This window comes from Vulpes lagopus, chromosome 10, assembly GCF_018345385.1.
Source record: "Vulpes lagopus strain Blue_001 chromosome 10, ASM1834538v1, whole genome shotgun sequence".
In the NCBI taxonomy this organism is placed as follows: domain Eukaryota; kingdom Metazoa; phylum Chordata; class Mammalia; order Carnivora; family Canidae; genus Vulpes; species Vulpes lagopus.
The window spans coordinates 44,125,608-44,152,184 of NC_054833.1; the positions used below are offsets into that span (position 1 = coordinate 44,125,608).

The following is a 26,577-nucleotide window of genomic DNA, read 5'->3' on the forward strand; positions in this document are numbered from 1 at the left end:
CTCCGCCCTCCCCCCTCCCCCTCCCCCCTCCACCCAGGAGCCTTGACAGAAAAGATTTTTTTTGTTGGATGTGTGTAATCGTAAATATACATCATTGCACTTGTGTCAAAGGTATTTAAATACGCATGTATCTATATAAGGCCGGAGGGAGACCCTCTGCAAGCTGGGGAGCCAGAGGCGACCCTCCCCGATCTACCTTTCCGGAAAATATACCGCAAAGCTACCGACTCGAAAATCCCAGAGCCCGACTCGGGTTCCTTTCTCCCAACTATGCCCAAGTCTGCCGCTAGGCTGTTGAGCGGGCTCTCCCGCTCCGCCGGACGTGCAAAGCACGCATGCACTTCTCCCAGATTGTTTTGTCAATCCGGGGACCTGCATTCTCATTCTCCACTCCCGAGCAGCCCCCGTTTCCCAAAGATCTATCCCTTCGGTGCAAGGTGAGTGACGGAAATTTGCAGCGTGTGGTTTCCAGGCCAAAATGCACCCGGTGTCCCGGGCACGGGAGCCTCCTCCGCGGGAGACAGATCCTCGGGCGGCCGGTCGGCTACAGCGGTTGCTGCATACGTTCCTAATATAGGTGTACGGGAAGCGAGACCCGCCCCCTGGAGCCCGGGCCCCCACGAGCCGGGCGCCCAGGAGAACACTTTTTCCCCGATTCCGGGGAAGCGAACACGAATTTTAACATAAACATATTTGCATACGCCCCGCCCCCGGCCCCGCCCCCAGGTGGCGCGGGCGCGCCGCCGAGCGCCAGCGCCAGGGGGCGGGGTGGGGGAGGGGGCGAGTCCTGCGAGAGCCGGGTTGGGCTAGCGGCGCTGTGATTGGCCGGCCCGGACTCCGCCCCCAGCGCATGTCATTAGCATCTCATTAGCTGTCCGCTCGGGCTCCGGAGGAAGCCACCGCCGCCAGTCTGAGGCAGGTGCCCGACATGGCGAGTGCTGTGCTGCCGAGCGGGTCCCAGTGCGCGGCGGCGGTGGCGGCGGTGGCGGCGGCGGCGGCGCCTCCCGGGCTCCGACTCCGGCTTCTGCTGTTGCTCCTCTCCGCCGCGGCCCTGACCCCCACAGGTAGGTGTGGGCACCGGCCGGTCGGCCCTCCAGATCTCCTAAGGCACCCCGGGAGCCAGGGCCGTGGAAGGGGGAAACGTTTCCATGACAACCTTCCCCCACTTCCTAAATCCGAATCGGAGGGAGCGTGGAGAGGAAACTCCGGGCTGAGCTGGAAGCGGCCGAGGGATCGGGGGTCCCCTTCCCCCCCGCCCATCTGGGTGGCAGCCGAGCCCTGGGGGATGGCTGCACCCGTACCTTTTCTCCCCGGCTTGGCGCGGGGTGCGGAGTGGACTGGACATGGGGGCCCGGGGGCTCGAGAATAGGGGAGGAGGGGAACGGACGGAGGCACCCCCAGCCTTCCGGACCCTCCCAAACTCGCGGTCGTCCCCGTAACTTGCAGGTCCTCCCGTCCCGGGGCTGGCCGCCCGCCCCCGCCTCTCCAGCGGGCCCGCTGCCTCCCTGTGCCCCCCGCCTCCCGAGCTGACCCGCAGCCGCCTCCAGCGTGCCTGCCCCCCGAGCTCCAGGACGTCCCCGGACCTGCCCCCGCTGTCCCCGCGCTCTGCCTCCCCCCCCCCCCGTCCCCCGAAGCGCGCGCCCCGCGTGCCTCCCTCCGGCCGGATCGCGGCCCTCCGCACCCCCGGCGCCCGGCCCCCGCCACCCGGCTGCGGGGCTCCCGGGCTCGGCTCCAGGCAGGGAAAGTTCCTCGGGCCCGGCCCCGCGGGGTGCCGGGGGCTGTCGCCGCCTCTGCGGGCAGGACCCGGAGCCCGCAGCCCGCCGGCCCCACGGCGTCCGCCGCCGCTCGTGGGGACGCCGGATTCCCAGGCTGCGCGTCCTCCCCGGCGGCTCCGCGGCGGTGGAGGGAGGTTCGCGGCCTCTGCGGCCAGGCGGGCACCCTGCGGGCCTCGGGGCGCCCCGGTGCGCGGAGCTGCCTTGGGGATCTGCCCGGGGGCGGCTCTGCACGCCCGGCGCCTTCCCCGGGGACGCGGAGCACTCGGCAGGAGCTCGCTGTGCGGCTGCCGTGTGCCGGGCGCGTTGGCGCGGTCGGGAAAGAAGAGGGCAGTGTTTGCTTTTGCTAACAAAAGGGAGCCGGAGCTCTTCCCCGGCCGAGGCCGGCGGTCCTGCGCCCTGCCTCCCCTTCCCGCCACCGCCGCGCTCCGCGGCCGCGCGGCGTCCCCGCGCCCCGGGCCTCCCGCTGCGGGCTCCGGGCGGGCGGCGGGACCGGGCGGCGCGGGGCCCGCGGCGGGGGCGGGGGCGGGGGCGGGGGCGGGGGCGGGGGGATGCAGCGGGGCTCGGCGCCTGCAGAGCCCCTCCTCGCAGCCTGGGAGCCGCAGGACCGCGAGCAACAAGTGGCGGAGGACGCGGAGAGCTCGGCCCCCACCTGCGGAGCCCCCGGCCGCGGCGGGCGCAGCGCCGGGGCCCCCGTGCCTCTCCCGGGCGCCTCTCCGCTTGGGCTGTGCCTTTTGTTTACACGCTAGAGGACACACAGTTACGTAAACACCGCAGGAGACACGCTGTAGGAAACGGGGATGTCGGGGGGCGCGAGCTCCGGATCCGGGGATGCCGGGTTGCTTGCTACCTCCCCACCCCTCCCAGGCAGGCTTGCAAGGGAGCTCGGCTTGGGGAGCGTACCGGGGATGTGCAGGGGTGGGAATCTGGCAGCAGCTCAGTTCCAGAGCTGAGGATGTTTTTTTTTTTCTTCCATGCCACTGCATGTCTCCGGATGTTGTTTATGTGTGTGTGTGTGTTTTTTTTTCTTCCCCTCTGTGAATTCTTAATTTATGAGTTACGAGATAATTGGGTCCAGCCTATTGCCGGTGTGGTTACAACTTCATTTCGGGTGATGTCTCTGACTGGATGGGTTCAATAAAATGCTCCTGAAAGAGATCCCTCGCGCTGCTGCATTGTAAAAAAAAGCGCCAGTGTCAGTTAAACGTGAGCGTGAGTAAAGGCTCGGTAACTGGCGCATAATAGAGGCAACAATAGACTTGTATTGGCTGCAAAAAAAAAGAGGGGGGGGACGGCGCTGGTCGGGGATATTGCCTTTTGACTAAAAATGGGAGCCGTGCATCGCGCGCTTGGCAGCAGAGTAGGGTTAGCGGGTACCTCCTCTGTCGAGCCTGCTCATTGACGGCACCGGGTAGTAGCAACTGCACTATATTTGTAACTATCTCGCCGTGAGAAGTTGCCTTCCCAGCGAGGGATGTATGCGGACTCGAAAGGAGAGCGGTCTGGAACTCAACCGTGCATGTCAAAGCTGCAAGAAAATTCTGTTGCCAGTTACCATGGAAGCAGCTTCTTGCTCTTGTGTACATCCGTTTGTACGCTGGTTATCAGATTGTGTTCAAATTAGAAAGTAATTGGGCTTGATTTGCAGCGAGGGGGTGAGATGACTTTCTTTAAATCTGTTTTTTTCTCTCCTGCGCTTCTTGGCCATGGCATTGGCAAGGGGTCTTGGCCTAGCCCCCAGGTCCTGGGCTGCCCGAGTTAGACCTCAGGTGGGCCCCGGGGCACTTTGCTTCCTTCGGCCTCTCCAGCTAAGCTTTCTCCCAGAGGCCTCCAGGTGCCACTGTCAGGTTAGAGAAACCTGTTGGCGTTGCCTTCTAACTTCATTAGGCGTGTTTCTTTTACGGGCTCGCTGGGATAGAGATCTGGGGCCATCGTGCTGTAGGTCCTGGTTCTGTCTTCCCCTGTAACTGAATCCATCCATCCCCTGGAGAGCATCTCCCATCCCACCCGTGGTGTGTGGATTAAATGGACGTTAATGAAACACAGCTGAAATGGGGTTGTGGAGACTCACTCCTCCGTGTAAATCACGCCTGTTATTACGTTTTAGGTGCTCGCGTGGTGCCGCTTCTCATCTCATCCCTCCTGAGCTGGTGGCTCACTGCCCTACTCTTACCTTTTTGTAGCATTAGAGAGGATGGCTGGTGGGTGGGGGTTTGTGATGGTGCTGGCAAGCCGAGGGGCTGAGTTTTGCTTGTCTTGACCTGTTGGGGCTTGTGTCCCGGGGATGGGGACTTTACAAAAGTGCCGTCCTGCTATTGTTGCCTTTCCCTGCATCAAATTGAATGGCCGCAGGAGGGACTTGCACTTGTCTGTGATAGCTTTGATAAAATATCCCTCATTAATGCCACTTTATATTTACAGTGTGTCACTGGAGACGCACAAGGCTTCATTTAGTGACTTGTGTGACGAGACAAGCTTGCATTATTTGCCTGGGACGTTTTGGAGGAACAAGAGGCCCATTGAGCAATCTTTTGAAATGAACAAATACGGAAAAAGGGGGGAATAAAAGAGCAGGCAGTTCTCTGGAACAAAGAGCTTTATTCATATGGATGTTGTACATGCTTTATCCAGTTTTCCCCAATGGCCCTCCTGGTTAAGGGGAGTGGGACAGGGAAGAAGCCAACAAGCAGGACACTTTCGCTTCCTCTCCCACTTCCTGACTTCATATTCTTACCGAGTCGGTCCCGGATTCCCTGACTGCTCATCTTGCTCCACTCCCTCTAAAAGCCCAGAAGGTAACAGGTTCCTAGGTTTAAAAAGAGATTTTGAAATGCTTTCTCCTAGCTCTGAATTTCAGCTGAAGACTGTGCTAGCTACCTGTTGAGACTGCTGGTCATTGGAGGACATACTGGTTGAAGGGAAAGAGATGTCACTTTTTTTTTTTTTTTTGACATGTGTCAAGAAGTGGTTGATAGAGAATTGGAGATTGGTAAGATATCTTGCAAACTGTAATATCAGTCTTACTATTTATTTTTAAAGAGATGCGGTAAAAACTGAAATCCAAATTTTTCATCATCATTAATGGCGCTCTTGGAGTTTTACCGTGACTTTTGCCCACACCTGGTACATTTTGGCCTCAGACCTAAGTGAATTTTTAGAATTCCTGGGTCTGCATTGCTACATGATTTTTCAGGCTTTACAAAATTGGCAATATTGCTGTGAATAGAAACTGTCTCATTCTCTGGGTTTTTGTATGTGACATTTTAATGCCTAATCGGCCACTTGGAATTTACATTTTAAAAATGGGTGTGTGTGTGTATGTGTGTGCGCGCGCGCGCGTGCACGTTTAACAAAAGGCCTGTTTTTATGTGGGAGATCTCTTAAATTGGGCCAAACTATGCTATGATTTGAATGGAAATTTACTAGCCTATGAAGAACATTTATAAGAAATAAATCCTAAGGATTCAAATGCTATATCTCTTTCTTGGGAAGAATCGTACTTGACCATTACGCTGGGCATTTTTAGCTGAAAATCCAGCATAGAAAGGAGAAATCACACAGCGACATCTGTTGCAGAATTGAAAATTTGCTGCTTTGAGTTGGAAGCAATTAGTCCCATATAGGCACCTAATGGTAACCGTCAGTGGGTATATGCAAATACATCTGTACACACACATATGTATACATATAGACGCACATATACAGAAAGTCACCCAGTACAATATTCATATTCACATTGAAATGCATATGATAGAAAATGTACGATTATAACACCAAAGCTCCTTTTTCTTATTACCTGTTGAGGAACTAGAGAGTCTTATAATCGTGGAATTTTTGTAAGGGGAAGGATGCTACAAATCGTCTGGTGAAATCTCATTATTTTGTAGTGAGGCAGCCGGAGCCCAGAGGGGGAAGGACCCTGCTGACCGTGGAACTGAGGATGAGCGGGTGATGCAGCCGGGCCGGGCAGCAGGTTCCTTTATGTGGAGTCAGCAGCCCTGTTCCACCTCCCAGCAGGGATGCCCCAGTGAGGCATGTGGATCACGGGCAGACCATATCTTGGCTAGGTCTAGTTTATATTGTGAAGACAGCAAGATTAATTGTTGTTCTGGGTAATAAACCCATGGATCAGAGGAGTGACCTCTGAGATAAAAGAACCAGTTCTTGGTAAGGTTGCCTTTGGTGTTGACAAATGATACTGAAACCTCTGGACTTTATTTGGCAGTGACCACATGAATGTCATCCAAGGCACCTCATAGGGGAGGGCTTTTGGATTTGTGTCCCTGTCATAAGTCAGACGTGTGAAAACTCGGTGTCAGGAGCCTCAGCTTTAGATATTTAAGCTCTTGATTTGTCTTTTCGAGGATTCATATTAACAGTAGACCTAGTTCCACGTCACTAAGGAAGAAAGGAAGAATCCTTAAGTCAAGAACGAGGACAGGTCTTGATTTTCTCACCAGGCATTCTTCCCTTTTCATGTAAGCAGTGAAAAGTCTGAGAACATTTTTTTTAAAGCAAGAAAAAAATTATTTTCACAAGATGACTTTATTTTACATTGATTCTATTTTCTTTATTTTTCCATTTTATTCCAGAGATTTCCAAATATCTGCCAAAGCGGAAAGAATGCCATAATTAACCCTGTGTGCAAATCACCCAGTTCAGTAAATTTTCCACCTGTGGTCAGCCTATCCTCGGTATGCTTCCTCCCCATTTCCCAGATTAGTTTCAACAAATCTTGGGCGTCCTGTCATTTGTTCCATAATTTACTTTAGAGAGATTCTCTATAAGATACATTTCCCCCCCAACCCCATAATCACAGTATCATGAACTGAATATACATTTTCTCAGCTGGTATACAGAATTGTGGCCCTACCCATGCTTTACTGAGGTAGGGTGAAGGCTTATTATAGTGGTGCAAAGCCGAGGCAGAAACTAGAGAAGCCAGAGCACAGATTACTGCCTGAGACCTTTTCGTGTGGTTTGGTTTATTTTGAGCAAGGTTTTGTTTGGATCGGATAAGATGAGTTTTATTGTTGTGTAAATATGGTTGTGTAAATATGCCGTAATTGTAGCTAATCCCTCAACTGCTGCGCACTATGGAAAGCACCCATGGCGAGATTGGCCATTTCCAGTTGTTCTCATAATGAATACTCTCCATCTGAGGACTTCTGTAGGCAAGGCTATTTTAGTTTGATGGCTGTGAGATACCTCATTCGTGTATTTATCTTTGAATGCCTCTGTGGTGTAAATGCCTTTGCGTTTTGTGAATATATGGCTTAAAAAAATGTCTTTTCTCATTTCGAACTGGCTAAATGCTAATTTCAGCCTGTAATCTGTAACCGAGGTGATCACAAAATGCCTTCTTTGGTGTGGGAAACCCAAACAACAAGCTGTAAGTATTTGGGGCTTATTTTTGTAGGATGGGGGTACAGGGTGGTAGGGAGAGAAAAGGTTACTATTTTTACTCCTGAATATTTGCCCTGTTGATTTAAATTAGGAATTTTAAATTTCAGTTAGAAACGCTGGAATGCTTCAGGGTTAATTTCTGAACTTCTTTGGTTTATGGGAAAATAGGTTGGTTCCATTTTCTAAGGTTCGTGAAATGTGAAGGTGTGTGTGTGTGTGTGTGTATGTATGTGTGTGTCTGTGTTAAGAGGTTCTTTCCCAAATGTATTTAATGTGGACTATAAATGTGAAGCATTTGGTTTTTTTGGTTTCCAGCCAAACGAGTAATTACACATGAGATGGTTTTGAGGGGTCTGAACATTCCTGGCCAGGTAAAAACCTGCCTCCTGCGCCCCTCTTCTGAGCTGGCCACGGCACCAGAAAAGCACAAAGGAATGCCTACATTCACGGATTGGGGAGCGCCACCAAAAACGAATAAGAAGCTTTTGTTTGGAAACCATCAATGAGGGAAGGGACCCACTGGAATGTTTGTAATTACAAGTGGCACCTCCTTGTTTAAATTTCAGAAGCCACAGTTTCTTTTTCAGAGATTTAAATTGCAGGCTCTAGCCAGCAGCTGCTGTTGTGGTTAATGGGCAGTTTCTCTTTGAAGATCTTCCAGTGCTGGTTCTCAAAAGCTTTGGTGCAGTTGGCCTTGAACTAGGGTTAGAAGAAAGAGAGCTGGAAGTATTTATATACATGCACCGCAAAAGTGACGTGTGGCCTTTATTATTACTCAAAAGAGCAACTTGGCAGCAAGGTTGAGAGAAAACAGCGTTGGAAAAAAAAATCTGTTATGACTGACAGGTGTCTTGAATGGGGTGATTATCTTAAGAGAGATGTGGGTAGGTGGGGAAATTTTTTTCTTTTAGTAGATATTTTACTGGAATATAGTCATTTGACCCAACATTTTGATCTAGATATTTCAGAAATGTTAAATAGGCTTGAAACGAAAGCACTGTGATATATATTTAAATGCTACTCAGTGTTTGAAGATGATATTCCAGTGACATGGACTTTTAAAAATGCCTGGAAGAAGTAGCTTGCTCTTGGCAAGCTTCCTGGGTAAGGTAGGCGCTCTTGAGCTATCCTGCACGGGACCGCAGTGTCACATTGGAAGGGAGTTATGAGGTCCCCGGAGGGGACAGGGAGGACCTGTCTGCAAACAAAGGGTTCACCGGCCCCATCTCTCCCGTTGTCAGAACCGCATCGCCACTTGGCCCCGGTGAACATAAAAGTTAACATGTCAGAAACTGAACCTTTCATCTTTTCTGCCATAGGTATCAACTTTTCTCAAAGTCTCCATTATCACAAATGACACCACCGTCGTCCTGGTCTCCAAGGCCCTGAAATTTGGAGTCATTTTTTTTTTCTTTTTTTCTTCCCTCCTTAGCTTTCACTCTTGGACCGAAATAAAACGGGGCTGATTGTTTCTCCCTGACATTCTCTGGAAGCCTCGATGTCCTCTCTAAACTATGTTCTACTCACAGAAGCTTCCCAGCCAATTCCCCTGACCCTGGCACCTGCTAGTCAGGATGTCAAGTCCACCTACCTGCATTGTGATTCTTTTCTCAGCAGGACCTGTGGCACTGCCCTTCCAGAACACCTAATCTGCATTCCTGCTTCTTGCATCTGATTCGTAGTCCACCCTGTTTAGTTAACTGTTTTCTTACCCCTCCTACTCTGATTGCCCCTCTTTCTTACTACTTTTCTAGCCTGGTCCTGGTCTCCCTTGAACGGAGTTAAAAAGGGGTTCTGCTCTCGGCCTTCAGCTCATTGTCTTTGCACGAAACTGCTCTCTCACCTGTTTTCTCACTTGACTGTTTTGGTCTCTAGGTGGAATCCTGCTGGTACTCCTTGCCTACCTTGCGAATAAGCCTCTTCCCTTGGCATCTTCCGTTTCATTAACACGTGCTTATCTAAACTATACCCCGACACAGACCTCTCTTATTCTGCTTTACAGGTATATACAAGAGTATGTTTCTTTACAGTAAGCTCAAGTGTGCAGATGTTGTGGCCATTCTTTTAATGAAAATCTTAAGCATTAGCGTGCCGACTGTGCATGACGTCTTTTTGGTAGGACAGGTTCAAATACGGGTACTTACCATAGCACGAAAATGGTGTGACTGACTTAGCAGGTGACTCGCCGGCAAAGTAAGGCTTTTAGACAAAAAGTCAAGTCTTGAGGAGTCGGAAGACTTCAGAATTCTGGGTCAGAGTGAGAGGGAGCAACTAACTTGGAGTCAATGAGATGTACCCCTCTGAAGATGGTCCAGAAGATATACCACCTTAGAAAAGTGTTTGGTGCTCATGTTCAGAATGTCTAGTTACTGAGAAGTACCTCCCTGGGGAGCTAGAAGCGCAGTGTGCTAAAACCCAGGCCTTTACTAGCCCGCTTTTTAAAGAGCTTTGACTTTTCAGACGTTGCTGCCTAACTCAGCTCAGTCATCTTGAGCATCAGGACGGGTCGCATTTTTGTTGATTGCATAGAGGGTGCCTTGTCACTGGCTTAAGAAAAAAATGAAACCTCTCAGTCTAACTGCTCATCTTGTTATCCTAGGAATCTTTTCAAAGCCTTTACCTGGTAATATTATCTGCCATCTTTTTCCTATTATTATTATTATTATTATTATTATTATTATTATTTTTGGTCTGGCATCCTTCTGCTGCCGAGTTCAGAGCTTGCTAGTCGGAGGTTATATAGCATGATAATTCAGTGATGTGAAAACACTAGATTATTATGGAGTATCTGGGGACAGTCTTGGGAAAAAGGTTGTCCGAATTGGGGTATGTGCTTGGCTCTTTGCTGGATGGATATACCTGTAATAAGCCAGGCCACCCGGATATTACTACAAGTCATCAGCTTGATTCTCTCTTCTGAATAGGAAAGGAGCATCGCTTCATTCCTCTTGCAGAAACCCTTACTTAAACGGTGAAAACTTCATAGATAGGGAGGAAAAAAAACCCAAGTTAATTTAGTACTAAATTACTGCTCAAATGGTTTTATCTCTTAAAAGGTTCAAGTACAGATTAGCTTAAATGACACTGAACTTCACTTTTCCTTGTGCATATCTTGTGAGCACACATCATTGTGAAGAGACCTCTGTCTCCTTTCTTTCAGTTTTGTTAGTAATCACATGAATGTTCGTTGCTGTTCAGTTCCCTTTTCTGAAGCAAATCTCTTCCATCTCTGAGCCAGGTTGGCAAGCGGAATACCCAGTTTAGGTTACAGAATAGTAAAACCTAGTGCTTTACTCAGGAGTTAAAAACAGCAAAAACAACCTACCTTACAGGGTGTTAAAAAATAAAATAAGGTCATACGTATGAATGTACTTGAGAAGAAAGTATGTTATATGTATGGCTCTTAGGAAAACAGCCGCTACCTACTAATAGGGGTTATGACTCTGGCTGCGACTCTTACTGTCATCAGGTTTGGGAATACTGAGAAATACTCTGCTGAAAGGATTAATTCAGGATGTACTCAATTCTCTTTAAGGTGAGACTGAAGAACAAAGTGGCAGTAAGATCCCACCTGGAGCCGAACGTTCCTTGGAAGTAAATAGAATCATCCAGTCTCCTTGGAGAAACTGGCAGTGATTAGAACCTCAAATTTTGGAGCTTTTAAACACAGGCAGGACTTTTTTACTCAGCCTCTTTTATTTTATATGCTCTATTTAAACCAAGAACTTGGTATGTTCTGTAATTAACCTGTAAGGCATGTGGTAGAGAAATAAGAATTTAAAAATTATTTTTAAATCTGCTTTTGTACCAGGCATTGAATTAGGCACATTCATAGTTTGCTAGGTTGGTCCCTGTCTTCCAGAAAGTTGTAGTCTATTTTTTTTTAACTTTTATTTTGGAAAGAAAATTTAAACCATAGGAAAATTAAAAGAAATTACAAGCATTACAAAGAATGCTTGTAAACCCCTTCCTAGATTCGTCAAATGTTAACATTTTGTCCATTTGCTTTATCTAGGTCTCTGAGTCATATATATTCACATATCTTTTATTCCTTTTCTTTTCTGAACCACGTGGAAGCCAGTTGTGGGCATAGTGGCACTTTGCCCTTGAGTCCTCCACCACATAGCTCCAACTTCTGAGAATCAGGACATTTTCCTGTGTAACCTCAGTGTCGTTACTGTGTTCAAGAAATCTAATACCTAGTCCATATGCAAATCTTCCTGGTTGTTCCATTAATGCTCTTTATATGTGTTTCTTTGTCCTCCCTGATCCAGTATCCGTTGGAGAGGAGATTGTACATTGGATTTGGTTTTCACATCCCTCTCTCTCTCTCTCTCTCTCTCTCTCTCTGTCTTTTTTTTTTTTTTTTTTTTGAAAATCTAGAAGCATTCCTTTGTCCTCCATTTTTTTTTTCTTTAAAGGAGTAGGGGGTGTTTCTGATGGTGTTGACATTTTGTTCAGTCCACAACATTTTTTTGTACAATGTCCCACAGTTCTACAGATTGATCATTTCCTCATTGTTTGATTCAGATAACAGTCATAGCCTGGAGCACTGCAGAGCTGTTGTCAGTTTCTAATACTCTTACCTCAGTTTGTCCTGTTAGTGGTGACAGTGTTTAATCTCGTGTTTGATAATAAAAGTTGAGTTACTTAGTTTAGCTGGATTCACAGAGTTCTCCATTTTGTCCCTTTGTAATTAATGAGTAATTTGTGGATATTTTAAGATTGGACATCCTGTACTCTAAAAACACTTGACTTAGTGATTTTGGCTGCATCAATAAACCTTGTCTTAATCAAGTATTACACGGGTGGTTACAAAATGGTGATTTTTCTGATTCTATCATTTCTCCACATTGGGTGGTAGAAGCATTCTTGTGTAAAGAAGGACTGTTCCCCTTCCTCTCCTCTTTTTTTAAAAAATCACAATGGTGGGGACGCCTGGGTGGCTCAGTGGTTGTGTCTGCCTTTGGCTCAGGGCATGATCCCAGAGTCTCAGGGTCGAGTCCCACATTGGGCTTCCTGCATGGAGCCTGTTTTTCCCTCTGCCTATGTCTCTGCCTCTCTCTCTGTGTCTCTTGTGAATAAATAAATAAAATCTTAAAATAAAAATAAAAACAAAAATCACAGTGGACTCATAGATTGAAAGAGAAAATTCAGTGTAATATATTTCATTATGTTGTATTTGGCCAGTGGGAACCCTTGGGTCTGGCTCTCATTTCCTTTTGATACATCTTCTTTAATTCTTAAGTGCTTTCTTATTTTCTGTCCTAAGAAAATGTCGAAGCTCACATTGTATTTTCTCTGCCCCAGACCTGGAATCAGCTATTTCTCTAAGAAGTCCTGACTCCTTTTAGTGGAAGAGTGGTATTTAGATACAAAGGAGGTGTGCTCATTGCTATTGACTTCTTGTGTCAGCAGACAGAACTAGGATATCTATGTATAATAAATTTATATATTTATATTATTTTAACATAAATATTAAAGTAATATTTTAATAAACATTTATATATAACTTTGTACATTTAATTATATATGTAAATTATCTATCTATAAATTACCTTTCTGTCTCTCTATATGTCAATTCCAGTCTGATAACCCAATATTTTCTCCTCCTGTTCTTTTTTGTGTCTTTTTTTTTTTCCCATGGTGAGAGCCTTGCTTTCCAGCCATGCCAATGGTTTATAATTAATGCAAAAAAAAATTTGAAATTACTCTACCAAGACCACCCCCTAGGCAAAAAACCTACCAAATAAAGTTTAAAACCCTTTGCCATTCTTTTTGCCTTTAAAATAGATCCCACAGAGGTTAGACAGAGTAGTGTGTTTACAGGTTCACAAGTTAGTTCCTTTCCTCTGTGTGTGTGTGTGTGTGTGGGGGTGGATCAATTAGACATAGAAATACATAGTTAAGATCATTTGTTTCTGTTTATATTCAATTCTAGTTTTTTTTTCTTAACCTGTTGATTTAATTATGTATTTTGAACATGTAAATCATTAATATAAAAATGATATAAAGAAGTCTTACTCCCTTGCCTGTGTTTTCTGGTACATTCCCACCTACCTTCCCATGGGAGCCAATTTCACTCCTTTCTCAGAGCCTTCCTGGTTTTCCTTTTGAAAAAATAATGGTAGCATTGTGGGTTGTTTTTTTTTTAAATTCTTTTCCACAAGCCATGTTAAACATCTGCCTATACCCTTTCTCCTTATTTGGAAAATCCTTGGGTCTCATATTTATTTTGATGATTTTCTACCAGTTTGGCTTTATTTTACTTAGAAGCTAATTTTTTTTTTTTTTCTATCTTCATGTCTCTTTCATTTCCTTCCAGGGGAATAGTTCTCTTTGGGCTGTTGGAAGAATTCTTTTTTTTTTTTTTAAGATTTTTATTTTAACTATTTGACACAGAGAGAGCATAAGTAGAGGAAGTGGGAGAGGGAGAAGTAGGCTCTCCACTGAGCAGGGACCTTGATGTAGGGCCCGATTCTCAGGACCTGGGACCATGACCAGGGCCGAAGGCAGATGCTTAACCAGCTGAGCCACCCAGGCACCCCTGAAGAATTCTTTATCTGCTTTTTCATTTAATTCACCAAGGTACTTGCAGCAAAATAGGGACTGCCTCATTCCATATAATCTAAGTGCGTGTCTGTGATGTTTAATAACCATGATTTGCCCTGCTCCTCATCAGTCTTTCTTGACTCTTCTTTTCATCCAGTAATTGGCAAATCTGTATCTCAAGCCTCAATGCCCCCATTCTTCCCACTCTCCCCCCACCTCCCCCAGTTGTGGTGTACTTACTTACTGTAAAATACACAGCCTTTTGCATTTAAATGTCAGATCATGTTATAAAACTGCCTACTGGATATCTCAGTCTAGGGGTTCCCTAGTTAGCTCAAAAAAATTAATGTTCTCATTAATATTAAGGGACCAGAATAAATTTTAAAAGGTAGTGATAGCAACTATTGTTCTTTTAGTGTTTTCATTCATGGTCTCATTTAATTCTTATTATCACCCTGTGAGTATTTACGTCTCTTACTGCATTTTACAGATGAGGGAGTGGAGAGGAATGTAGACCCTTTGTCCAAGAGGCTTAAGCAAGAAGTAGCAGAATGAGGTCTGTCTTCAATATCCATACTCCTAAACACTTAGCTGTATTTTTCTAAAATTCAAGATGTCTGAAACTGAGCCTAGCGTCTTTCTTCCTCAAACCTCCCTCTGTCTTGTGTCTCCTATCCTGAGGAAGGGTACCACCATCCACCCCAGGTGTTAAATTAATCTGAGAGACATCTTAGAGTACGTCCTCATCCTACACCTCTCTTTAGTTACAAAGTCTTGCTTATCTCTTGCATTCACTCTATTTCACCACCTTCACTGCCTTAGTTTCCCCTTATCCACATTTTACAGATGAGGAAAGTAGTTTTACACTGATAGAAATGCCCCTTAATTGATCCATTTACCTCTAGTCTTGTCCTTTATAATGCATCCCAAACACTGGCTTTAGACAGATCTTTGTAAAATACACATTTAGTTGTCACTTTCATGCTTAGAATCTTTAAATGTCTTCTTGGCCCCTTGAGGACAAAGCTCCTTCCTTGTGGCCTACAGTGTCCTTCGTCACCTCTGTCTTCCTCTCCAGCCCATTTCGTGCCAGCCATGTGTACCATGTTCTTTTTCTTAGGACTGGCTGTAGGTGCTACCCACCCACCATATTCTTTGCTTTACCAAAGTAAATGTGTCCTGGATCTGCTGTGTTCTCAGGCCTTTCTGTCTTTTGTGTGTGTTCCTCCTTTCTCATGATATGTCTGATACATCTGATTCTAATAAGACTTTTGGGATCCACTTCGAGCACTGATTCCTCAAGGAAACTTACTGTGATCTCTCAGGTTGGGTAGGTACCTTAATTTTTTTAAAGATTTTATTTATTTATTTATTTGAGAGAGAGAAAGAGAGAGAGGCTGCACAAGCAGGAGAGGCAGAGGCAGAGGAAGAGAGAGAATCTCAGGCAGACTCCAGTGTTGAGCGTGGACCCTGACATGGGGCTCAATCCCAGGACCCTGAGATCATGACCTGAGCTGAAATCAAGAGGTGGACACTTAACTGATCGAGCCACTCAGGTGCCCTTTCTTTGTGTCTTTCTTCTTTACTTCCCTAAAGGGCTTTATCCGACTTAGCTGCTTCCTTCCTGTTAAACATGCTTCTCAGGATTGCCCTGAGTTCTTTCTGTATACCCGTGCATTTTATATTTGTCCAATTGTTTCCACCAACAGAAACGTTCCACTCTCTGGTCTCCCATACCAGCAGTTTAAATCCAATGCATACATAAAGATCCAATACAGTGTTTCTTTTTCAGATCTGATGCAATTTCCAACCTGAATGTAATGTCTTTTCAGCTTCCACTACAATTTCTCTAGCCATTCCATGATATTTAACACTTCCTACCTTCTTCTAAGCCGACATGCGCTCATGGGTATGTGTCTTTTAGTCTTTCTGTAGGAAGGAGTACTTCTTATTCATCTTTGTATCCTCAATAACATAGAGCACAATGCCCTACACATAGTATGTGCTCAATAAATGTTTGTTGAAGGAATGAATGGGTTGGAAATTAGGTATGCGTTGTTGCCCATTAAATCATTTGTAGCTATTTCAGCATACGTGTGAACAGAGAACATGATAGTAAGTTAGTCTTGAAGACCAGTGTGAAGATAATCACTCCAAAAGTTTTTTGTTCACTTACTCTCTTCTTATATTATCTGATTTCCAGTATGTATACAGCCTATCTTTTCTCCTTTGTTTTGAATACTGGTGGTTGGGGTATATGATTTGCAAGAGATCTTTGTGTTTATGAATTTCATTTGTTGTTTGTTTTATTATCAGCTTTTAGAATGAGAATTCTTAGTAGAAGTTGTTTGTTCTCTCTTAATGGATGGAGAGCCATTCATGTGCTTGACTTTTTCATAGCCTGAAGGACTGACGTCTAGTGTGTTTGTTCATACTTGGTTATTGGGCAATTGGAGAGATTTAGACTACCAGCCCAGAGAAGAGGACCTCTTTCCATTTATTTAATCACCTTGCAGTCTGGGGATGGCTGGACTTTGAGTCATTGTCATGCCATGTTGCACTTTATAGTTGAGGCAGCAAACCAAGAAACTTATCTCTGAGGTCATCTGCCCTTCCTCAGTTTTCCTTAGAGTCTTGTCTTAAAATGGGGATATATTCTCAGGAGAGGCATGGTGAACTTTTCCTTAGAGTCTTGTCTTAAAATGGGGATATATTCTCAGGCATGGTGAACTTAGGGAAATTTAAACCTCGGGGTAACAGTTTTTCTTATACAGTAATAAAGATATATGTGGAGTCAGTGGCTACAGGATCAAAAAATAGATCTTGATAGTTGCATCAAACGTGAGAAATGGCTTGTTGCCGTGTTGAAAAAAAAATGAGATGGGTAAGGCAGTCTATCTTTTGAAGATGCCGCCACTGTTTGTGTGACTCTGTAGTTGGTGCTAAAGTGTGGCCAAATTAAGCTTATTTGCCTATGGCAGATCTAGTTTTAAACAGTAAGGTTTCCTGTGGGTCTGACATGGAAGATGGGAGAGATCTCCTACACAGGCCAAGGGAAAAGAGAATTTGCTAACATCATCTTTTAATTTAGGAGAAGTTTGGAGTTTGTTCTTTCCTGTGAACATAGAGGTGGAACCCACTCTAACCAGAGTTTATTGCTGTAATATTTTTTAAATGCATTTATGACACTGATATATCTGTGACCTTGTAAAGGCGTTTTTAGGGGGAGGGGGTAGCCAGCCTTTTTCTCACTGTCATAAGCGATACCTGTTCAATAACTCTAACTTCCTGACAGTATTGGGAGGGGGAGGAGGACCTATCATAACTTGTTTTTTATGGCCTATTTCTAAAGTGTTCCTTCATATTCACATCCATCCATTTAGACTTCTCTCCTCCCTGCCTAAGGCATGCATCTTGCCTAGTCTGTGTTTGGTGCTTTAAATGCTTTGAATTATGGAGAATCATAGCATTTTTATCGATGCTTCCCTTGTAGCTATATAGTTCTGTATTGTCTTAGGTTACACAGCCTGCGTTTCTAGGGCATTGTGCGTGGATTATTGCAATTAGTTGAGGTTTTGGGTGGAATCACATATCTGCCTTGATTTCTACTGTGTGCCATTTTTTCCCCCCTTTCTGGGTAGACATTTTTTCAGGGACTGTCTTCTCAGGAATCCCTCAAGTTGTGGTCATTAAACCTTCCTTCTACCATAAATCTTGGTAAATATATCTTTATCAGCATAACCTACTGTCAAGTAAATGATTTGATAGCAATATTCAAGAAAAATTATATCTTTGAAATACAAATTTTGTCAGTGCATTAATGTATAGTATATGATTGGTATTACTCACGAGAAAGAAGAGATTAGTTAATCAATTTCTTCTAGAATTAGATGGTTAATGCTTCAAGCATCCTATTTAAAAGCAATTGCTTCTAGGTCCTGTTGGCAGGATTGCTTATTTCATTATTCTGGTCATTTGCATGAAAACAAGTTGATGATTCTTTAAATAACCACCTCGTTCAGTTTTCTTTTCCTCTTGTAATGTTATTCCTCAAGCATTTTATTCCATTCATGCTGTAGCATGAATCAGGTCTAGAAAGTTAGACTTTCAGACTAACGTAGTAGCAGAACTTTCCTTCACCTTTTTTTAACCAAAAATGATCTCCCATTTTCATATTAATTTACCCATGATTACATCTTCTTATCCTTGTTTCGTAAGGTGAGTGCATACAGAATTATGCTTTAATTGAATATTCTTCAAGGTTTTAGGATTTTTTTTTTTAAATGAGGTCATCACCTTGAAGATTGTGACCTGAACTTTTCATGAACTAAAGGAACAAGAAAAGGATAGACTTAAAAAAAAAAAAGTGAATATATAATCTACTTATAATGGAATAACTGATCAGAATTAATTCATTTTATAACATTGACTTGGTGCTAGCTCCCAAAGCACTCTACCATTTCAGCTAGAGAAGCTCCACATTTATATATTGGATCGCCAAAGGGTTCTCTTTGAAGCAAGTGCTTTTTGAAAAAGATGTGAAAACCACTGGCCTAAACAGAATGAGTCCTTCAGGTTCAAAACAAGGCTGGAGAGAATGACACCCAGTTTAGTGAGAGCACATCAGGGGCGAGGTCAAAGCTGTGGGCAGCAACAAGGAATGCTCCTTTGTCTTGTCTTCCTCTCTTCATATTCTCTGTGGGGCCCTGGCAGGTATGAGGGTGGCCACAGCAAAGAACTGGATAAGGAGTTTTCAGATCACTGTCCTCTCTGTCTTTCCATGGGGGGACGTAAGGAAGGGAGGTGACAGGGAGTTGGAGTACAGAAGGCTCTACATTTAAACCAAGTTTTGAAAACATGGGGAAGAAAGAGGTGAGAAGAAAGGATATTTCAGGTTGAGGGAGAGCCACATGAATCAAGGCTTACAGGTAGGAGAGCTGAAAGGGAGTGTGAGATGGGGTTAGGGAAAGATAGCTGGTGCCAGGTTGCAGAAAGCCTCTGAATGCCAAATTTAGATTTAATTCAGGAGGTCATTGGAAACTATTGAAGGGATTTTGAGCAGTGAAGTGACATCAGATTGATGCTTTAGGAATGTGAATCTGGCAATGGTTTGTGCTTAGATTAGAAATGAGAGATCGATTAGTGGTCTAATAGTTCAATAAGACTTCATGAAAACTTGAACTAGGGCACTGAAGGAAGAATGGAGGTAGAATTGACTGGGTTCCATGGATGACCAGAAATGGGGATTGAGAGCAAATAAAGACTAGAAGCAATGGTGTGCTTTGATTTTGAACTTGGGTGGCTTAGGAGAACAGCTATTCCGAAGAACAGAAATAACAGTATCGTATGATGGGTTTAATAATGAAAGACAATGAGGTTGGTTTTGGGATATGTTAAATGAGCTACTGTAAGAACATGGTGGAAATACTTAGATGGTAGTTTGAAATGTGGTCCTAGGGTTTAGAAGAGAAATGGAGAGCAGAGGTAGAGATACAGATTTGAAAGTCATCCGTAAAAGATTTGATAGCTGGAGTTATACATTATGCATTGAATCACTTACCTAGGTGATACACACGTATTGCAGTGCTGATGTGTAGCCTAGCAGTGAGTTAGGCACTAGAGATGAGCGTATGGGAGATCCTATAGGTAGATCCTTAAAGAAAGTGTGTTTTGGGAGGACAGTGTGGTGAACCCCAAGAAGGACGAGTCAGGGAACAGGAGAATAATGTTGTAAGTGTGAGATAGGCAGAGTTGATGTGGGATGGAAGTCCGCCATCTAAATGGCTGACGCGTCATGAAGGGGAGAGGGGGAGGGTCATCTTGGGAGTGAATGAATTCTGGGGAGGAGGTTATAGAAGAATGAAATTAGACTGGTAATAACCTTGCCCAGTCACACAGCTAGGATGTGGCCACACTGGAATGAGTTTCCATGTTTTGGACTGGTACGTACTCCAATGAGTTCAGTGCCCAATGTAGTACACCAGTACAGCAAATTGTGCCTTTAACCATGGTATAGGGAGCTGTCGAGACTCTGTTCAGCCTGTCCATATTACTTAAAATGTTTAATTAAGATTCTTGAGGTTGTAGTGTTGAATAAAGAGCAAATTAATGAACTTCACAACTGTCCTTGCATTTCATATAATGAGTGACAGCTTTGGCAGGCGTAAGCATGCAGGGAAGATAGATGGATGCTGTTTTTCTGGAAGTGTGCTCTTTAAAAGCCAGCACCAGACAACAAAAACAAATCCTAGTGTAGTACAGGGAGCACTTCCAGGATGGCAGGAAGAATCTAGGTCAGCTTCGCGGCCGCTCCTGTTCTTTAGGTAGATTAATGTTTGCCACCCTCGTTTTCAACATGCTGTGTGAAGTCCAGAAAGACCGTGCATGGTTCCTTAGCACATATTAGCTGGCAGGGGGTCACAAATTAAATTGATGTGTGGGAGCATTTTGATTTGCAGTTGAGTAGTGAGAGTGTGGCTTGGGCCTAATATGGCAACCTGCTGAGTTGTGGTCTGCACTGCCTGAACTCTTCTTTCAGGTAAAAGATATATCCTTGTGGAAATTTTGCATGCTACCTCGAGATGACTGCTCTTCTTTTACAGGTGGAATGAGCAGAAAGTAGCTCAGTTTAGCTGAGGAGCTCTGAAACTAGAGCTGGCAAGTCCAGCATCTCAAGCATCTTTTCTCTAGCCGTGTCTCTCCATTGCTGCTCGATAGAACCTTCTGTGATGATGGATAGTCTCTGTCTGTGCTGTCCACTATAGCCACATGCCACACATGACTGTTGAGCACTGAAACGTGGCTATTGAAGTGAAGAGCTGACTTTTTAATCCTGTCTCATTTTAATTAAATTTAGATAGTCTCAGATGGCTAGTAGCTACCATCTTGGACAGCAGGCCCTACGCTTATAAATTAAGAAGCCAAATTCTCATGCTCATTCCATAGCATTAACTGGTGAGAGAGGTAGTTGGAAGAGGCGTTGGGGTAAGGCATTGACATTCACCCCAAATTCAGTAGTTTCATCTTGGATACTGGACTCAGCTATCGTGAGCATCCAAATGCACATTTTTCTCAACTTTTCCCTTGCATTTAAAGTCGGAAAGCTTCTGGAATACCCTAATTGTCCTTTCTTTATTTGAGGAATTACCCCTTTTGGCCTCAGAGGGATGGAGCTCATCAAGTCCATAAATTAATAGCTCTCGCTTTGTCCTTAGGACGCTAAATCTTGAAGGTTACTGTTAACATGACTGAATTGCTGTATGCCAATTCACATTGTTATCTTTTTTTTTTTTTTGATACTGAAAGTGAGTGAAATGTGAAAAAAACATTATTCATTTTAAATAGTTTTGACTGCCAGGTTAATGCGACTCTTAAGCGGAGCTTCATGAGGTCTGGCCATCGTAACTGCTTTTAACTTGATTTAAAGTTCTTAAACATTCTGAATTGCTTCACCTAATCTTTTTATACTGAACGTACAATTTTCAGGCTCTTTTTTATTTTCAAATCCATAACTGACAGCTGCTCAACACCTCATTCAAATAGTTTTAAGAGTTTTAGAGAAAAGTTAGGACAGCCTGGATTTACTGACATCAGTTGGATTGAGATATTGTGGGTTTAAAGATGATAGAGACGGAGGAAGAAAAATATGAAATAATTATTGCATGTTCACTGCTTGCCCAATGACAGTGATTTGAAGCTTAGTAACTAACAAAACTGAGAGGTAGCAGAAGGACGTTTGAGTTAAGTTTCAAAACTTAACATAAGGAATGACCAGTTTGAAAGCAAAATTTTCATGTGTGGCCCTATTTGACTCCATTTTAAAGAATATTGGTGCACAGAAATGCCTCTATACCAAAACCTCACTCCAGACTTTCTTGAAGTACTCTGTAGATTCTATGGGAGAGAGTCTGTGATGTCTAGCATACAGCAAGTGTTTCTTAGAAAATGACCATTTTTTAGGAGAAACCAAGGTCCTAAGGCCTTCTGCCTCTACTTCCAGTGACCAATGGAATTGCTGTGTGACTCAACTCAAGAAGACTCTGTTTGCCATAGTGAATATTGAGAAGCGTCACAGTGTATTGTCTCAGATTAAAATTAATATAAGTTTTGTCCTCCATTTTTAATGCTTTTTGAGTAAATGCTGCATGCATATCTGCACGTGCTTGTGTATATACCACCTACTATGTGTTTGACTCTTTGATAAGTCAAAGACTTACAAAGATGAATTGTATAGTGTCTTTTCCATCCAGGGACTTCTATTTTAGGGTCTTGTGCAGGATACAGTGAAAATCACAATGCTGTATGCTAAGAACAATAACAGACATAGTTTAGTGCTGCAGAAGCATAGAAGAGGAGTTAACTCAATATGCAGACTTGGAGTCAGGAAGGACTTTCTGGGAGGCCCTTGAGATGAGTGTTGAAAGGTGGGTACGAGACAGCCATGTAGATGATATTAGGAGTTTTTCCAGGTAGAGAGATAATATATGGACAGATACAGAGGCATAAAAAGCTTGGGGGATTTGGGGAACTGCAAGCAGTTTGGGAGGGCGGGGGGCAAAAGCCTTGGAGGTAGCAGCAAAAAGTGAAGGTGGGGAAGGCAGGTGGGAATCAGGTTGAGGAGGGCCGAGTCTGGGCTCTATCCCAAGGTGAGTTGCCCAAAGGGGGTGCAGGGGGTGGGGTGATGAGGATGAGATCAACCTGGTGTGGAATGCCTTGGGGGGAGGGGGGCGAGTTAGAGATAGGGTTAGGGAGAAGCCATGGACGAAGGTGTGGTTATGAGGGCCTCAACTCGGTCTTGCTAAGCAGTTTGGGAGGAAGTTGGTTTCAAGATATATTCCTGTGGATATAGAATTTCATGACCAAATGCAGGACTAAGAGAAGGAGGAGCTTAGGTTAAGGATCACCTTCTGGCTGGGTCACCCAAGTGGTAAAAAACTCACTAGCCAAGATAAGGAGTTTAGAATCCCAGGCGGTGCTGTGATTAAGGGCAGTGGTTCAGCGTTGCTGAGGTCTGTGGTGTACCCCTCTCCTGCTGGGGGAATGTCTCTGCATTCCACAGCACTCACTTGGAGCCATGGCTATGGACAGGCTCTCCTAAGAAGAAGGTATCCACTGGGGAGGAGGGGGGCTAAGGAGGGTACTTCAGGGAATGTCAACAGTTAAAGGAAAGGCAGGAGGTGTTCCAGTGAAAGGAACCAAGAAGGAAAACCAGGGAGGCTTTGTCTTAACATCCAAGAGAGAAGAGAGTGCTAGGAAAGGGAGGGAGAAGCATGGTCAGATGTGAGAAGGAGGTAAGATTAGATAAAGGAGGCCATTCTCGGACTTAGGCGTTTACAGGGGAGCTCAGCGCAGTGGTGAGTAGAAACCAGATGGCAGTGGGTGGAGTGAATGGGGAGCGCAGAGTGGGAGGCAGGAGTCTAGACAAGTGTTTTAAGAGACTTAGCTGGTGAAGGTAGGGCAAGGGAGAAGGAAGTGGAAATAGGAGGTGTAAGATTGAGGGGGATTAAAAAATATATATGTATTTAAAGTAGACTTGAAAATATGTGTGTGTGTGTATATATATATATATATATATATATATATATATATATATATATAATAGAAGGTAATATGAGCACCTGGGTGGCTCAATTGGTTAGGCGTCTGCCTTTGGCTCAGGTCATGATCCAGGTCCTGGGATTGAGGCCCACATCAGGCTCCCTGCTCAGCGGGGAGTCTGCTGCTCCCTCTCCCTCTGCCCTCCTCCCCTGTGTTCTCTCTCTCTCAAATAAGTAAATAAAACCTTTTTTTTTTTTTTTTTTTGTTTTGTTTAAAGAAGGAGGTGATGCTGAGGGAGATAGAAGATAAAGAAGTGAGAGTTGGTCATTGAGGAAGCAAGCACCATGAGGAAGGCTGGGAGGAGGGAGAAGAGACCCTGTTTTCTCCCTTGACAGAGGGAATGGGGCGGGGGAGGGCTTGAGAGCAAGGGTGGGTGTGAGTTAGATTGCATGTGGGTGCAGCTCCTTGGGAAAGCGGGGGCGGGGCTCAGGTTGTGCCAGCAGAGGATGGATGGACACAGGGGGGAGCCAAAATACTTTGGCTGATGAGCTGTAGTGATCACTGCCCATTGGCCTAGCTGGGGCGGTGGCCTGGGTTCTCCTCTTTCCTAGGTAGATGCTTCCCTTCGGAGGTATCCTTGATAAGTTTTCTCGTTGAGAGGGAAGGCAGGTCAGTATGTCAGGGACATTTAGAGCTAGAGGGACTTGGGAGGTCACACAGACTAACCTCCTTATCTTGTAAATGAGGGCAGTGAGAGTCTGAAAATTGAAGGGACTTAGTCATTAAATCCAAGGCCAGGACCAAGCTCCAGGCTTCTGACTTGCAGCCCAGGGCTCTCTTCCCTGTACCCTGCTGCCTCCTTGATAAGGATTATGAATAAATCCAATTCATTATAAATGCTCTTAATGTCCTCTTTTGGACACCGGGAATTCTATATGATTTTCTTTCTCTCCCAGCTATGTTTCCCCTTCTCTCTGTTGAGGTCGAGCAGGTATGGCCATATGCTGGGCTGCTAAAACAAAAATTATGTTTTTCTAAATGGAGATATTTGATTAGATGAGAATATTTGGAACTCATAAAAAGGTAGATCTTAAATGGTGAAAGGTTTGGGATTTTTAGTCTTACAAATTTGAAAGATAGGTGGATTTATTCATTATGCATCTGTTTGTTTTAAGGTTCATATATTTATTCCATATTTCGAGAGGAAGTACCTACTAAGTGCCAGGTGTTGTGAGGGGAACACCTGTTCCCCTATGTGTCCTAATGTCTGTTGAGAACGGACTCTCACGTTCTTTCGATGTAGAGTTTCAGGTTTATTTTTTTTTTAATTTTTATTTATTTATGATAGTCACACACAGAGAGAGAGAGAGGCAGAGACATAGGCAGAGGGAAAAGCAGGCTCCATGCACCGGGAGCCCGACGTGGGATTCGATCCCAGGTCTCCAGGATCACGCCCTGGGCCAAAGGCAGGCGCTAAACCTCTGCGCCACTCAGGGATCCCGAGTTTCAGGTTTAATATCAGTAACTGGTGCGTGCCTTCTTGGGATCTGCTATCTCCATCCTTAGCCTAGACGAGAAGCAGACAACAGCACGTCTGTTGGATAAACACAGATTTGGCAGGACTGATTCACTGTGGAGCAGGGGACCCTTAATTAATTATCATTGTTTATAATACATTTTTCTCCTTTGTTTCCAAGAATGAGAATAATTTAGCAATACTATTGATAAATAAAACATAAAAGGTCAGTTATGGTTGCCCTGGTAACTATATTTCTCGGCAAGTATTTTGTTTGCCATGAAATGTGTCCTGGGTAATTTACTGGAAACCAGACTCTGAATGTCATGACTTTTTGTATTTGAGTTTCTTATGCACTTGTTTAGGAGTGACAATTTGGTAGGCTTTTTGGGGTTGGATTTTGAAGCTACCAGTGTGATGGGGATCCTTGCATATCCCCCTCCCTTTTTGAGGACAGACAAAACTGATTATAGTGAATCTATTGGAGTCAAAGAAGAACTCCCAGATTCTAATGTGAGACTTAAGACTTGTTTTTCAATGATTTTGGGGATACGTGAAATTTCTTAAATTTGGGATATTTTTATGTAGAGTGTGGACAATGCATATTTTCTAATAACTAATCAGGAATGTGTTAAAACATACCTTTTGATTTAATACCTATGCAATTAATTTTGAGTAGAATAAATTATTTTCAAAAAAGTATTAAAGATGAAAATCAAAATAATTAAGCAATTACAGCAATTGCTACCTTGAAGATTTTTGGTAGTATGAATTAAAGTTAAGTGGATAATTGGAAAAAAAAAGTTCAGCATATTCTATGACCCCAAACAAAAACCTGTTTCACAGAATTCAGCTTACAGAAATATTTTAAACATATATACAGAAGGATGTAACTGCTGCATTGTTTTAACAGCAAAAAATTGGAAGCCAACCCAAATGTCTGTCTTTTAGAGACTGGTGACATAAATTATGGTCTGTCCATATAATAGAATACTTTGTAGCCATTAAAAAGAGTGATGTAGATCTAAGTCTACTGACAGGAGAAGATTTTCAAGATATATATTCAGAGGTTGAAGAAATGCAGCTTGCAGAACACTGTATATGTAGAATGGTCGATCCTTTTTCTCTCGCTTTTTTTAATTAATTTATTTATTTATGATAGACAGAGAGAGAGAGAGAGAGAGGCAGAGACATAGGCAGAGGGAGAAGCAGGCTCCATGCACTGGGAGCCCGACGTGGGACTCGATCCCGGGTCTCCAGGATCGCGCCCTGGGCCAAAGGCAGGCACCAAACCGCTGCACCACCCAGGGATCCCCGATCCTTTTTCTCTTAAAAAACTTAACATTTTCTATATAATAAATCTGCAATGCATATAATTTAATTAGTATATTCATTCCAAATTTGAAGAATAAACAAAGCTATTAGCAATGGTTATCTCTGGAGAGTGGAATTATGAAGGACTTTTACTTTCTAAGTTATATTTGTATACTGTTTGAAATTTCTGTAATGAGTGTAGATTACCTTTGTAATTGATGAAAAAGAAAGGATATAAAGCCTGCCATTTAAAAGGTCTAAAAAAAATTGGTCGCAACGGATGATGCATTAAAAAAAATACTGGGGTGCCTGGCTGGCTCAGTCAGTAGAGCGTGTGACTCTCGATCTCAGGGTTGTGAGTTTGAGTCCCGCATCGGGTGTAGTGATTATTTAAAAATAAACTCTTAAAAAAAGAAAAAAAAGAGAATGGAAAGAAATTGATGTTGCATGTAAATACATCAGCCTTTGTAGAAACTCTAT

The 26,577-nt window shown here is 44.1% G+C and overlaps 1 protein-coding gene across 6 annotated transcripts in view; it reads left to right on the top strand.

Moving 5' to 3' along the window:
* The first annotated feature begins 920 nt into the window (after window positions 1–920).
* CADM1 (cell adhesion molecule 1) overlaps window positions 921–26,577 on the top strand; it is a 323,803-nt gene continuing 298,146 nt past the window's right edge. For all 6 annotated transcript variants that reach the window (XM_041770934.1, XM_041770935.1, XM_041770937.1 and 3 more), the window contains exon 1: window positions 921–1,064. In XM_041770934.1, the coding sequence (XP_041626868.1) occupies window positions 929–1,064 (136 nt within the window). In that variant the 5' untranslated portion in view covers window positions 921–928. The remainder of the gene's footprint in view (window positions 1,065–26,577) is intronic.